Source organism: Rhamphochromis sp. 'chilingali', assembly GCF_963969265.1.
Source record: "Rhamphochromis sp. 'chilingali' genome assembly, chromosome: 7".
Classification (NCBI taxonomy): domain Eukaryota; kingdom Metazoa; phylum Chordata; class Actinopteri; order Cichliformes; family Cichlidae; genus Rhamphochromis; species Rhamphochromis sp. 'chilingali'.
Window position 1 is genome coordinate 25,888,579 of NC_137934.1, and position 16,429 is coordinate 25,905,007.

At 40.3% G+C, this 16,429-nt stretch overlaps 1 protein-coding gene across 1 annotated transcript; it reads left to right on the forward strand.

The window, feature by feature from the left end:
- Positions 1-5,140: 5,140 nt before the first annotated feature.
- lrrc40 (leucine rich repeat containing 40) lies at positions 5,141-15,564 on the forward strand. The gene is made up of 15 exons (XM_080886174.1): positions 5,141-5,344; positions 6,842-7,023; positions 7,666-7,739; positions 9,207-9,336; positions 9,496-9,619; positions 10,821-10,960; positions 11,144-11,316; positions 11,603-11,693; positions 11,993-12,038; positions 12,248-12,350; positions 13,169-13,276; positions 13,404-13,514; positions 13,894-13,971; positions 14,696-14,881; positions 15,226-15,564. The coding sequence occupies exons 1-15, from the start codon at positions 5,203-5,205 to the stop codon at positions 15,329-15,331; spliced, it is 1,794 nt and encodes a 597-aa protein (XP_080742300.1). The 5' UTR covers positions 5,141-5,202; the 3' UTR covers positions 15,332-15,564.
- Positions 15,565-16,429: the final 865 nt, after the last annotated feature.

Here is a 16,429-nt window from a genome sequence, read left to right on the forward strand (position 1 = left end):
TTTCAGCTCCATCCGCCCCTGCTGGCTCGTCATAACCATCCTCCCTGCAGAAAAAAGACAGTGATGATCAGACAGGTTATTTGTTTAATCGCTTTTACCTGTAGCTACCTTTGAATACCGTGAGTGACTTCATAATGTAAGAAAGTGCATCCAAATTTATGTCTAATGGATGTGAATACTAGATATTTTTAAAGAAAAACAAGGTTATTAATTTCACCACCAAGTCAACTGGTAATTGTAATGCAGAAGTACAGTTTCTATTGTTGCTGTGGAGGGAGGATGTGGTCTGTGGCTTAGCTGCAGGGGAGAGGTGGTACAGTGGTTTCAGGGGCACTGCCAGGGGAGGCTGACTGACCCAGCTGTCAACGATGGTCTAATCATGCCTTACCTATTTCAGTAGCACGCTGGAGCCTGGCAGAGGGAGGACAACACTGGGCTGGCATTGAGAGACAGAGACAAAACGAAGGCGGCTACTGAGGCCTGAAAAAGCCTTTGTAAATAAGCGTAGCCCATACACGCAGTCCAGGTACCGGTGAAGATGGTTGAGGAGCTGCCCACTCTGCATCAGGAGATTGAGGCAGTGCATCAGCAACAAGATGAGATGCTACAGACCCAGGCCACAAGACGCAGGCGTGCTCAGAGGATCCACCAGGGAGCCCTCAGCCAATGGTGGCAAGACCATGGCTCCTTGCCCCAAAGAGGAGACCCTCCATCACCACCTGAGGGAGAGGAGCTGCCCTGTTCATATCCTAGTAACCTGTTTCTCTCTGCGTCCCTTAATTCTGATTAAAGGATGTGCCAGATTGGACTAGGTTTAACAAACTGATGGGCAATGGCATGATGGGCAATGACATGTGATGTCTGTGCTGCGCTCAGGGGGATATCACTTTGTTTTAGTTCTTGTGGATTATGCAGTGAGATGTCTCAAAGCAGCGCTGCTGCTTAGCATTTTTGCAAGGAGTGTAGCACAGATGCTGTTTTAGTTCACCTCCTGAGTCAGCATCCCAAAAGGGATACAGATGGACCACGGCACCTTGTCTCACACTTTAAAAGAACACTATGAATTATTGGGCTAAAAGTCTGTTCGGACCAGCGTCTATCACTTGCGCACTGACAGGTTAGTGGGGCATATGAAGAAGACTTTAAAGTCTACGACTCGTAGGTTCATTTACAAGGATGAACACAATTGGCATCACTGGCTAGACCCACTATTGTGGTTGTGCATGAGGTGCCGCAGGACCCTGCAGGATTTTCTTCCTTTGAGCTGCTGTTTGGCAGGAAGCCATGAAGGTTGTTGGAATTAATTAAAGAAAATGGGGAAGAAGGTACAGGAAGGCTATTAGTGTTAGGTGCATGCCATTAAGCAACTTAATTCATTTAAAAAATAATGTTACAAAAGCTTAGAAATAAAGCACACCCAGGGGGCTTGAGCTCCTGGCATAAACATATAGGTTTACAGTTCATCAGCATATTTTATTTTCATTTCAGTAGATTTTCTATTGATTTGTTGTTGTGTAAAACAAACAGCCATGGATGAAGTACGGCTGCTTCTTCAAGTCAAAGTTTGTTTATCAGGTGCCTGCTAGCTTTTTCCCAGTCAAGGTTTTAATGGTGATTACAGGAACAGTGCTGCTGTTTTGGATGCTAGAGAAATGCACCTGCACTGTGTCTGCAATGGTTCTACCTTTTCACTCTTTGATGTGTGTGTGTGTGTGTGTGTGTGTGTGTGTGTGTGTGTGTGTGTGTGTGTGTGTGTGTGTGTGTGTGTGTGTGTGTGTGTGTGTGTGTGTGGGCGTTGGCCTCCTTGCTCTAGGCAACGGGGCTAGCTTCTTTCTGCTAGGGAGGTTTTACTGTTTTTACTCTTGTGTTTACTTTTTATTGCTGTTTCGTATTGTAGTAATTCAGTTTTTACATCGTTTTATACATTATCTATGCAATCACTGTGGTAGTTTGTGCTCGTGCAGCACACTGTGCTTCTGCCTAGAATTAATGAACTTTACCCTACCCTAAAAATACTGACTAATTGTGAGGTTTGGTTTATATGCTGTGACATCGCTCATCACCGTTGCCTCCACCAGTGTGTGAACGTGAGAGTGAATGAATAGTGGAATTGTAAAGCGCTTTGAGGGTCTCGAAAAGCGCTATATAAATGCAATCCATTATTATTATTATTATTATTATTATTATTATTATTGTTTATAAAGTAAGCTATGCTTGCATTCATTTTTGCTACATGAGATTTCATATATTTCATATTTCCTCTTTTTTCCCTAAAACAAACCTTTTCTTAAGTAGTCTTTGAATAACCAGAATAATGAAGACAAGGAGAAGGAAACCGACAACAGCTGTCAGGCCGAGTAGCCAGGGCTGAAGGGACACTGGCTTGGATCCTTCTGCTGCTCTCATGCCATTTTGAACACCTGCACACACACAGACTTGCATTATTATTGGGGGGGTTCTAATCACCAGATGATATTGCACTTTGCACAGATTTCCTGTAAACCTTACCCTAAATGCTTACTCTAAACTTGGGTCTACCATAAGCTTAAACTGATTGTTTAACATCATAGTTTAAAGTATGGGTGCTTCTGTCTGTAAAAGGAAGATGAGTCCTCAGTGTGTGCAGAGAATTATAATGACATTTGTGATATCAATGCATAACTATAAATAAAGTGAAAGCCAATTTAAATTAATTTGTATGTTTTTAATGACATAATCATTTTTTTAAATTTGACGTTAGGCTCAGAACTGCTCCTTATCAAAAACAGAGCGAGTCAGAAGGACAGAGTTTACATTCTATTCATTTCGATAGACCTGGTAATTATATGTAACCTGGTGGAAGCAGTTTGTAGGAATAATTGTTCCTACAGGTTCACACCGCACTGCAACAAGGGTCTCATATGTGACATCTTCAATCATTAATGAACAAAATATGGAAACAAAGTTGAGTAACAAAGAAAACACATTTTATGGTACCACAAAGTGCCATAGTTAGACAGATTAGTGTTTCACAAGAACAAGCATTTTAGCGTTTAAGGACACCAGGTTAAAATAAATCAAGTAACTAAACAATGACCTAACGTCTGAGCTGTAAACAGTATAGCAGATAAAAGAAAATCAGACACACCGACGCACATATATGTAGACAGCAAGACGATATAACCCACACTTGTTTGTAGTAAGAAATACAGAATTACATATGAATTCAAACAGAAGGCGGGACATGTTTTACCTCTGTCAGCTAAGCAGATGGTGGCACACAGCAGCACGCATGACAAAAATATTTTCATTGTGAATTCAGACCAAGTCGATCCAACAGCTCACTAGAAATGGGACTCCAGCTCACCTGACTTTCTGAGAAAACACATGCACCTAACACTAACTGGGGTCAAAGTTCACAGTCCACACAGATAATATCACAGAAAGTTATTGTGCTCTTACATTTCAGCATTTTCACGTGGTTCATGTACAGCCATAGGCCTCATAAGGGACAATAGTTAATTAGGCGAGCACTGCTGAGTAAAAATCACAGGGCCATTACAAAGAATCTGAATATACTGAAATATTTTATAGCTTTAACAGCAGCAGTTTAACTTGATTGCTGAGCCTAGATTATCCAAGTGGCATTCTGGGCAAAAAAACAAACAAACAAAAGCGCTTCTTTCTGCACTAACATAATAATCTGGGTAGGCTATGTAAGAGAATGAAACAAGTAGGAGTTAGGTAAGCAAAGGAAAGCAGAGGACAAGAAAAAAAGGTGTGCCATTTTTATGGAAGTTGCCTACTGAGAATTGCTTTGCTCAACATTAAAGTTGCTGAGAAAATCTTCAGTATGCCGACATGTCTGTGTCCTGATGGTAGATTTAACATGAACTCGAAGAAATTAGATTTGAACTCATAAATAAACTTTGTCTCTGTTTTCAATCTAATGTCTGATTCGATCATTCAAAAACATTAGTGAATTTTTATTAGGATATTTCCTTTGTGGATGGATTTATACACCGTGTGTACATCTATCTTAGAGTCTCAGAGCTTATCCCAGCTGCTATGTGATGAGAGGCAAAGTACAAACTGTAGCACAGCAATTTAGAGTCATTAATCTAACCTAACTCTAATTACCTTGGGAGGAAGCTCCAGAGAAAACCCACGCTGGAGAGACCCACGGTGAGAACATGCAAACTCCACACAGAAAAATCAGATCATGGTGGATTTGAACCCGAGACCAGGGATGGGAGTTTTGATGCTGACGTTTCCTCACTGTGTCGAGCTCCCAAAGCACAGATGTTTCGAAATACTGCTCTGAAGTGGGGTATCACTGGTGCTCTTATGGTTTTCAGATTTTTTGTGCCAAAAAGCGATGGTCTGCCAAAAAGTGATTACCAGTATTTAAACTGCTGAAAGTAATTTGTTGTCTTTAATATGTGAAACATATGTCAAATCCATCCCTCATGAATGACATCAAGTCACAAACAACATTTCTGCCACGAGGTAGAAGCTGTAATCAGTTTTTTTGGCAAAGTGACTTGTATATATTGCTTATTTGTCCAGTTAAAAAGTCTTGTTGACATTAAAAATGTCTTTTTGAAGAGAGACCTGGCCAAGAAAGCAGCAGAAATGGCAACAAGTATAACAATAGTCCTATAAAGATATTTTAAGTGGCCAAACACTAATCACTACTAATCACTACTCAGGACCTTTTTACTGTGGTAACCTTAAATGCTATGTCATAATCAATATAATAATCATAATTTTTTAAGCCTTTCTATTGAAATCTAGCTGGCTAGTATCCATCAGACATCTGTGTCCACGGGTATGTAAGCTCACGATCCCTGTATGTCTGTCACTGAGGCTTTGATGCAATATAACTGCAGCTGGAGCTGAACTCCTGAACATTTAGCGCCCCCTGTTGAACCCTTTGATATGACAGCGTGTGTAACCTGAGTGTGCGAAATACTTCCAAGACCACATCAAGCCAGAGTTTGAGTCGTAGATTTTTAAGTTTTAAATGTCACTTGTTCGTGTTTAAAGGATATTTTATTTCTTATGCCGCATAAATCGATTGATTAGAAGACAAAGTGTGAATAAAGGACTTTTATTCTGAAGGATCGTAAACGGAAACGCTTTTAATTTTGGCGGAAGGCTGTGGGTGGGTGAGGTGCTGAGGTTAAACATCAGCTGAGTTCAACGCGGGTTTATTTCACCATGTCTCGATTCAAAGGGGGGTGTAAGGATTCTCTGGCGGGCTTTAAGGTGCAAACGGCAGAGCCGACTGTTCCGTACGGCCTGCTGAAGGCGGCCCGGAAGAGCGGGCAGCTCAACCTGTCCGGCCGAGGACTGAAAGAAGGTAATTTTATGTTAGCTCACACATACAGCACCACTAAAAGACCAGATCTGCCATTGATTTAATAAAAAAAAGTAACCTAATATATTATAATATATAATAATAATAATAATAATATGACTACACGTTTTCTTCCTCGCTGGACTTCTTTCAGTATATATTTTGACTGAACAAACTGAACCTTGATATTCCCATATTGCTCATGTTTGAACACTGACACATGATCCTGCCTGTTTCCAAAAAGTATATTTTACGCCAGTGTAAGTCTCTCTGCTTAATCTACACTGCTTGTTAATGTAATCATGTAATCAACCGGCCACATGACAGCAACCCATTTATTCATGTAGACAGGGTTAAGACGACCTGAGTATAAATAGAGTATGAGAATGGGGAAGAAAGGGGATCTAAATGACTTTAAAAGTGGGAGGATTGTTGGTGCCAGTCTGGCTGGTGAGTATTTCAGACACTGCTGATCTGCTGGGATTTTCCTGCACAACCATCACCGGGGATTACAGAGCATAGTCTGAAAAAGAGAAATGTCTGGTGAGCAGCAGTTATCTGGGGGAAAATGCTTTGTTGATGCCAGAGATCAGAGGAGAATGGTCACAACACTTTGACCTGTTAGGAAAGCAACAGCAATTAAAAAAAAAAAAAAAAAAGTTAGCTAACAAAGTCAGACAGATAAGGCTGAAATGGTTTGGACATGTGCAGAGAAGGAATAGTGTGTGTATATATTTGATGGATGATGATGAAGATGGAGCTGCCAGGCAGAAGGAAGAGCTTTATAGATGTAGTAAAGGAAGATATGTAGAGGGTTGGTATGGCAGAGGATGCTGAGTGAGATGGAGGCAGATCCACTGTGGCGACCTTCTGAAAGGTAGGCCCAGCCAGACAAAGTTTATTGTTCTTGTTGCTGTTGCAAAGGTTAAGATGAAACCTGGGGTCCAGGAATTTATTGGCTTTGTTACTTTGTGACTCTTACCATGTTGTGCATACCTTCATGGCAATGGTCTCTTTCCACAAAAAAATTACACTGGCCTTTGTTGTGTCAGGTGAATTCATGCTTATACAACTTGCCTCATTCATCCATTCACACAAGCATAGGTTTATGGTTTGTCTAAGTAAGCGCTTTCTAACATTTGCACGCATTCATATTCTGATGGATTCATCGGAGAACACACAGGGTTAAACCTTGCCCAAGGATATTTGGCATGGGAGCAGCCAGGGATCGAATTTCAACCTTAGTAGATGACCTGTTCTATCTTGTGAGCTACAGGCACCACTTTTTCTTACTACTACTATTATTTTTATTATTATTATTATTATTATCATCATGGGAGCATAATCCTATTTTTACTTTCATGTTGTAGGCCAGTTATGTGAATGAAAAAGTGTTATGGTTGGGGTTAGGCAAGTAAAAATTAGGCTTGAGTCTCCAGGACATGAAATGAATTTAATGTCACCAATACTGCGTAGAAACCCGACTAACACGTGGCTCAGTTCCCCAGAACGTCTATCGTCTAAACATCGACACACCAGAGGAGGCCCAGCAGAATGTGTCCTTTGGAGCAGCAGATCGCTGGTGGGAGCAGACAGACCTCACAAAACTACTGCTCTCATCCAATCAGATTACATTATTGTCAGATGACATCAGCCTGCTGCCTGGACTGACTACACTGGATGTAAGTAGTAGAAGCCTCAATCAACAAGCTAGCTGAGTGTATGTCTATTATTTGTGTGTGTGTGTGTATATATATATATATATATATGTGTATATATTACTTTTTTTTGGGGGGGGGGGGGGGGGGGGTTTCTTCCCCTCAATAATAAGCTAATTGCTAATGCTGTGTTAGTCAGAGACAATACATTCAACTAACCTAACAATGCAGTAAAACTATGTTGAACAAAAGCTGATTAGAATTTGACATGGAAACATTTTTAATCTAAAAATGTTTCCAACATATATTTCTGTTTTTAAATGGTAAATGGACTGATTCTTATGTAGCGCTTTTCTACTCTCCCGGAGCACTCAAAGCGCTCTATACAACATGCCACATTCACCCAATCACACCAGTTCTCACAAGCACTGCCTCTATTCTTAGTGCTTTCTAACTACTTGTGATACAGTGCATGAAAGCTACCAGCAAAGATCAAAACTGTTTTATTGTACCAGGCTGTAAACGGGACTGTATGGGCAATTGTCTCAGAATTTAAAACTAGCCTCAAGTGCTGATTAGAGGAAATGCAGTTTCTGTTTTCACCTGTGAAAATTATGACTTGAAATCCAGCTAATAAACAAAAAATGTCAACTTTTGTTTTACCAGCTACATGACAACCAGTTAAGTAGTTTACCCAGTGCTTTGGGAGAACTGCAGAATCTTCAACAGCTGCGACTCAGGTACACACACTCACACACACCATAAGTCCATAATCCTAATGGAAAAGAGAAATCTGAAAAAGTTTGTGCACACTCATAATACTCCAATAAAATATCTTATGTTACAATACTATGCAACAGCCACCCCAGTTTGTTTACATTTTGCCAGGAAAATAGATGTAGCGGTTTATTGAAATGTGCAGATACACATGGAAATACAGTATGTAAGGTGTGTAATGTGTTTGAAAGTCAGTATGTGGTATGACCACCTTTTATTTTACAGCCCAGCCTGAACTCTGGTACTCAACCACAGTCTGGACTATGGTTCAGTGGGTTAGCGCAAAAGCAATCTCCCTGTAGAGTGTGTTTGTGGCTGGAGGCCGTGTACAGACTGTGCAGTATACCCGGTCTGCTGGCCAGTCTTGTGTCCACTGGAACCACAGAGGGAGTTTGTAATCGGTTCTGTTAGTTTGTCCACAGTCCAGTTTCCAAGATGTCAGCTTCAAATTCTCTGTGATGATCGATAACGGCTCAAGCTCATTTAGTTTTGGTGAAAATCAGGTTTGGTTGCACCAAATATGAAAATCAGTAAAAACTTTCATTACCCAAAATTAGTTATGTATTGTTTTCAAACTTCACAGTAGCAGACTAGGCCTTGGGTAACATGAATACTTAGGTTGGCTAAGGCGAACTAAAAAACATTTAAAGAAACCATATCAAGTCATATGTCGTGTGAAAGTGCAGGAAAGAGCTGTACACTTTATTTTTTCAAGATGTCACAATAGATCTAAAACTCTCAAGTTTGTACAGCTTATGGAAGCCAAAGATTTCAGCCACGTCTGCTTCAATCATATGGATAAAGCTAAAATACACCATTTTATGATGTAATCCTTCAAGGTCAAAAGTCAAAGTCACACGAGTTAAGAAAAAGCTTTAGTTTCTGTTGGATCAACTCCAAACTTCAAAACAATATATTAGTCATTGGAGAACAAAACCTAGTTTTCTTTGTTTGAGCTCTTTAATGTTTAGTTTAACTCTTCATAATCATACGTACAACAGTACAAAAGAGAGACGAGCAAAACAGTAAATGAAGACTAAATACAGAATTTGCTGGAGCTATCAGTCATTTTAGTAATGGAGTGTCCTATTGATTATTCCACCAGTTCATTGCATAAGAAATACTTGTGCCTTATTAATGAGCAATAATAAATATTCAAAAGAGAAGACACTGCAGGTCTTTCATAAATGAGGTCTTCATTGATTTCTATTTTAGAAATTGCAGTACTTTAATAATTTAAGTGCATTAAACAGCTGTCAAAAAACAAATGATGTATTTACATGCATTTAAGTGTGCAAGTGAAAGAGAGGGCTTGTGTCTGCAGTCCTTTAAGAAGCATGCGGGGGCTGCAGTGAAGAAAAGTGAGCATATCAGCATTCTGAAGTTGGCAATAACTAGTGATCTGTTGTGTTTTTGTTCTGTGGGGCCAGTCATAATCAGTTAGACTCTCTGCCAGTTGAGATGTGTACTCTAAAGAACCTCCGTAGCCTCACACTGCAGCAGAATCTGCTGGAGAACCTGCCAGAGGATCTGGGACAGCTCGCGAACCTCACAGAGCTGGTAACTAATGCATAATGCATGCACTCTAGTGTGTCTTCCTCTCTCTCCTGTATTGGAAATGCATTGATAATCCATTTATTTCCCAATTAAAACAAAGTGGAATGAAAGACTGAAATGGAATGATGGTCAATTTCTGTCCATCCTGTTGAATGATTAAAGGACGCGTCTAGCAACCAGCTGAAGAGCCTGCCCTCCAGTTTCGGGTGTCTCGTCAGTTTACAGAAAGTGAACCTGTGTCACAACCAGCTTAGCGGGCTCCCAGACAGCCTAGCCCGGCTCACAAGTAAGAGTTGCAGAAGTGCTTACAAATAAGTTGTGAATGAGAAAGCGTTTGTTCCGGTGTAACAAATTATTCCATCCATTTATTTTCTTCAAAAGCAGCTCGCAGGTTGGCGACCACACCGAATAGATGTTTATAAAAAGAATGCAATAATATAGATTTGACATAAAATATGCACTAAAGTATAAACATCTATGTATGCATATGACCACAGCCTTATAATTAATAGTCTGATAGACATCAAGATGACCAGAAACAGACGAGGATCAGGAGAAAAAACAGCCACTGGTGACAAATGTATTTGTGGTTTGAGGAGAAACGGTAGAGAACTGGGCAGGTGTTTTGTTTAGTGAAGGACCATAGCTATTGTTAGCTAATGTTGTTTTATTGAATAATAACATAACTCTGTGCATATTCAGATATATCAGAATTGATTTTGTTTACTGTTGGAGAATTGGTGCTTATCTAAAAGATGAAGATCAGCTGCTATAAAGCAAAGCAAAGCACAAGCAAGTGACTAGAGGGAGTGTGACAGAGGGTAATGTTTGATGCTCACATTCACACCTATGGCAGACTTCGATGTTCAGATCAGTTGCATTAAAAAAAACAGCAACAATAGTTCATGCAGAGCCTTTCTTTTGTTTTTTAAATTTCATTGTCCTCCTGAAAAATAAACGACGGCATCAATGCCGATTTTTGTGGTCGTGCCGGGTGGATTTTGAATGAATATCCAGCAAAGCTGCAACAGCATCATGGCTCCTCCTCTTGTTTCCTTCTTGTAAATTCACTGGAATTTTATTTGTTTGCTTGGGGTTCTTTTACCCCCCCAGGTAGAACAATGGTGCAGTAATCAGCACGGACACCTTATAACAAGGTTCTGTGTTTAAATCTTTGTATTTATTTCTGGATAACACAATAGTGTCATTTTATGTCTGCCATAATGTTCCACACAACAGAAAATATTAATATAAGACAAACTCGTGAATGAATAGGTCACAGTAGTACAGCTTGAGCTTTATTTTGGGCAGCTCTCTCTGTATTTTTATGTTTGCTACAAGCTGGCCAATAATTCCCCAAGATGTGGGTGGAGGGACAACAAGTTATTTCTTTGACATACACTAAGGCCCTGTAATAAGATGGGCATGTCAGCAGCTGAAAGTTGTTACTTTTTCTGGCTTTTTTGAACTCTGGTTTAATTTGGCAGATGTTAAGCTGCTGGACTGCAGTGACAATCAGCTGACTGAGATTCCTGAAAGCCTATCGGAGATGCTCGCTCTGGAGCAGCTTTACCTTAGACATAACAAGCTCCGCTTCCTCCCAAAGCTCCCCGCACCTGCGCTCAAGGTATTAACAGCAAAATGATGTTCCAGGAATTAAAACTCCTTTGTGGTGTGAGTGAAGCTGACGGTATTGGAGCAATGACCAAATCGCTCTGCGCTCTGTATTGTGTCTGAGACATGCTTCTGTGCATCCATTACTCTGGCAGTGCAGAAAGATGTAACTGTGTGTGTGCGTGTGTGTGTGTAGGAGTTATATGTGGGGAACAACCAAATTGAGCAGTTGCAGACGGAGCAGCTATCCTGCCTGACAGCCATCTCTCTTCTGGAACTCAGAAACAACAAGATCAAAATAGTCCCTGAAGAGATCACTTTACTGAGTACGCTAACGCGCCTTGACCTCACCAACAATGACATTACCAGGTAAGCTTTCAGTATGATGACACACTGCTCAGTAAACCTTTTATACCTGCAAGCAGCCAGGATGCGACTGAATTCAGCTGGAAGGAAATATAATCACTGCTCTACACTGAGAGCAGCTGCATCAAGTTTCTAGTGCCATTAGTCTGAATTTATGCCTAATTTGTATTTTATTCTCGTTTTCTTTATTTCAAGTATTTCTTGATGTTATATCTGAAAAGTGTCCACCTTTTCAGAGTAAATCCTAGCAGGTAGATTTTCATACAAATAATATTTTGTGTCCTGTCAGCCTTCCAGCGTCACTCAGCCTGCTGCCCAATCTGAACGTGCTGCTGTTGGAGGGAAACCCTCTGCGAGGAATCAGGAGAGACATCCTCTCTGTAGGTGACACATGAGGACTCAAATACAGAGTATGCATGGTAAAACAGAGGAAAGGAAGAGAGAAAGGAAACGTGGCAGCTGAATATGTAAAAACACTGAAATCTGCATTTACAGGATTATATGGAGAAGTTGTAATACAACGTGAATTCCAGAAAAGTTGGAATGTTCTTTAAATTTAAAAACTAAAAGACTTTTAAATCACATTAAATATTATTATCTTTGAGTAATTCATTATCTGCAGTACATAATATCAAGAAAATATTCAGAGAATCTGGAGAAACGTTGTCTTTTCTTACAGAAAGGAACCAGTGAGCTTCTGAAGTATTTGAGAGGAAGAGTTAAAGGTAAAGTGGTTTTTTGCCCTACCTGTATATGTAAATGGGATACTAACTAGTAGTTATGCTATATAAATGAACGTGCTAACACCTTATTAATACCTTAATAATGCTTAGTAGTGTGATGGTATTGCTATCAATGCTTTAGTTCTTCTTGTCCTGGGTGCAAATCTACAGATTCTGCTGTCCTTACATGATCTTTTGTCTGTTTTTTGTAGAGGAGCCTGACAAAACAGATGGAGGAGATACAGCTATGATGTTACCCAGCCAGGCCAGGGTCAATGTGCATGACATTAAAACTCTCAAGCTGTTGGCATACAGGTTAGTTATATAGACTGGTTTCTGCATTTCCACAGGAATGTGCATGTACTCCGTCAGGGAATCAGAAAACTATACTCACCAGGCTCTTTGTGCTGGTTTTTGTCTTTGCTTTGTGCTGTTGGATTTGTCTTCATACCTAAATACTAAGAGAAAGATCATATGTGTCTTCATCCGGATAGGGGTTTGTGTTGGTGTGTGGGACTTTAGCCTCAGGCTTATAGTGTTAAATGGTGATTACAGGTCATTTTATGGAGAAACACAAAAGTAATGTAACGAGTAGTTACATTACTTTACATTACTAGGTTTATATCTGGCACTCTCCACCATTTGACCTTAGAACTGAAGAAGCTTCTCGGATGAGAGGTGAAACGTCTTCAAGTAACTTAAAGAAGTCCAGATGCTTTTCTTTGCAAGCTCCTTTGACTGTAACGAGTAGTGTAACAAATGACTGACTCGTGGGAGTAATTAAGTAACGTACGCCATTACTTTTAATGTTCTGTGTAATAATTACTGTTTTGGAGTAATGACCCAACACTGATCCCAACAAAGAGGAGAAATACCCCCAACATGCACAAACATTTGACCACATCATGCAATTAATTTGCAGAATGTAAAGTCTGTGATATGCAGTTTAGTTATGGTGGTAGCTCACAAAGTAGCGCCAATAGCAATCCATGCGAGAATGAATAGTTAATCAAGTGGACAAGGGATCGAGACAATGGAATTGCTAAATTCTTATCAATTCCCATGCCTAATAATTATTGGTTATTACAGTATATTTACGCTAAATACTCCAATGTGAATGTGTTTGTGACCAGTGACAAGCAAGCAGGGAGTATCCCAGAGGAGCTGTTTGATGGTGCAGCTGGTCAGAGCATTGCCACAGTTAACTTCAGCAAAAACCAGCTGACTTCAGTTCCTCCCAGGTACACGCACACTCCCTCGCTCTCTTTCTTTCACACACAGAGCATCACTGTGTGACAGACGGTAAAGCCCCAACAAAAAGCCATTTTAATGCAGATGATTGCAGGCTAATCACACTTCTGTCTGCAGGCTGGTGGAATTCCAATCTTCGCTGTCAGAAGTCAATCTGGGTTTCAATAGACTGATCAGCTGTTCACCTGACATCTGCAAGTTACTCCAGCTTACACACATCGATCTCCGGTACGCAGACACAGCCGACACTCAGATATGGACAGAATCTATTTCAGGAAGCTCCCATTTATTATATAATATGCAAATTTTGAGTCCAAAGTACAGAAAGGACAGAAATCCACCGCATCATTCATGTGTGTGTGTGTTTGTGTGTTCTTTTGCTTTATTTTTGCCTTTCTAAATCAGACACCACATCATTGCAAACCACTGCCAACATTTTAGCTCTGGAGTCTCCCGTCCTGTCCTGTTTAAATTAAGCTATAATCTGACATTACATAATAATGGGTGTTGTTTTTAGTACTAGTCAGTAAGATGTATGAAACCTCTGAAAAGGGAAGGGTCAGGTGTTAATATTTTATGCTGTATTTGTTTCTTTCGTTTGTTTTAGGAATAATCAGCTGAGTGATTTACCGTCTGAAATGCAGAACTTAACTAAACTACGTTCCATTATCCTCGTTTACAACAGGTAACTTAACTCCACATTGCAGCCCCATCATCCAGCATTTTTTCATCACACCCCGCACACACATACGCAGCTGCTCGAGGGAGCAGCCACAGCAGTCCCAGCGCCTTACTTGGATTCCTCCTTGATGTCTGATCAGCTCTGAGGCGATCCTGACATGGCTTGCACATTACCCCATAAAGCACTTCAGTGCTGTTAGCTTGTAATGTTGTGTGTTGTGATGTTCCATATACAGCTTGTGATCCATTGCAAGACCTTCCCTTGACTGACCTTTCTGAGCACCACATCTAAGCACTAAATAAAGAAGAGTGTGCAGGATGGAAAGATGGAACTCAGTGGGATGTGATCTAAACCTCTGCCCTTAGCAGCTTAGCATGAAGCATCCACTGTTGTCTTACTCGATCTGATTCCACAAGGGATGTCAGCTGACATGTTGATTCCTGCCTACAGTATGTTGTACAGTTTGGACCTCAGAATATGATGCTGTGCATTGAAAATGAAGTTAATCACAGACTAGACAATGATCCTCTGCTCTCATGAAACTAATAAGAAAAATATGTTATCGTCATGGTCTTAGCTACAAATCGCTTCACGTTGTTGTCACGGAGTTCGGCCTCCTCGCTTTGTGGCTCATAAACTGTAGGTAATGGAGCACATGTACAGTGGTTCAGTAAGTTGGCCTGTCTGACCTGTGTTTGTGTACTCGGTGTATTTCTGTTGCTCACAGGTTCAAATCCTTCCCTGACGTCCTGTATGAGACCCTTTCTCTGGAGACTATATTGCTTGCTAATAACCAGGTGTGTGAGGTGGATCCTAGTCGCCTGATGAAATTGACTCATCTGTCAACACTAGATCTGGCAAACAATGACCTGCTCAACATCCCTCCTGAACTGGGCCTGTGTACCAGCCTCAGGTAAGGACCTTACTCATTATTTATTTTATTTTTTTAAGTGAGATCACTTTATCCTGCTGGATAAAGCAGATGCTGACAACGTTTATCTTTGAGGACAGAATTTGAAGTTATAAATGACAATATATGCTTCTGTGAGCATGTCACAAAATGCTAAATGGCAATAATATCGTACCATGAGTGAAGTATCATGATAATATCATATCATGGGCTGTCTGCTGATTCCCACCTCTATACCATAAGTGCATCTACTTAAAATCGCAGCCGAGTTTGGAAACTGTGTAAATTCCTGTAAGATGTACAATAAATTCCTCACAAAATGAGTTGAATTTGGTGTTGTTCCTCAGGTGTCTGAGTCTGGAGGGAAATCCTTTCCGCACACCCAGAGCAGCAATTGTGGCCAAAGGAACAGATGCACTGATGGAGTATCTGCGCAGCCGCATACCAACGTGATTTGTGACCATGTTTGGAGGAGAGCACCACCACCGTGATCAAGACGTTTAAATGCAATCTTTTTACATTTTTTCACACATCTATGAAAAATGGTGCAGACTGCTTTTTGAAGATGTTAAGGGTAATAAAATTAAACCATTGATCTGTTTTTCTTTTTTCCATGGATGCGAGTCAGAATAGGATTTATATTGTTCGCTATTCTGCGGGCAGCACTTCTCCAAATAAAGTTGTTTGGCTAATTGTGACTGGTGTGAATTTCATAACATACTAAGTACAGCTAATAGCCCACTAAAAGTATGAAAACTAAAAAGTGCTGTTTATCTGAGCTCTGCATAGAGTTTATAGAACGTCTATACACACTACAGTCCATTTGAAAGGTTTTAGGTCCACTTTTTGGTCATGTTGTCAGATCAGTTCTTTTTCCCTCATTAATCACAGTTACATAACAGAAAACACCTTTCAGTGTAAATTCATTTATAAAAACATAGCTGATATGTCCAATATAGTAATTTTTACCCTTCAGCTGTAAAAGACTGATAGGTATTGTTGTCACCCTGCCAGGCCCGCGTGTAATGTTGACATCCAAGTTTATGAACACAATAACTTGAGAAAGACTTTCGATTGATTCCATAGAGACTTTGGTCAAGGTTAGAAGCCAAGTGTTCTGAAAATCTTGTGAATATGATAAGAAGGTGGTCAGAATTTTGAAAATGATAAGATAGGTTTGTCTACTAGGAGGCTGACAACACTGTCGAGAAAGGTGGGACAGAGAGAGATCAAGTCCCCCTGACATCACATCTGATTGGGGATAAAAGGTCTTAACATCCAGCCTCATGTTTAAAATGATCATAGTGCTAAAACAGAGCTTCTAGTAAATCATTGATTTTGATGGTCTGAGAGCAGAGAGTCTATGGGGATGCAGTTTGTGGAGGATGACAGAAAACGAGAATCTGCAGAGAGGCGTGTTAGACTGCAACTCTACTTCCTGGTCCCAGCTCTGGATAGTCATGTTTTGGGGAATTTGATACATTTGTTCAGATTTCTAGGAATGAGAGCTGCGCCATCCATAGTGGGATAGATTCCATCTCCCCAGCCACC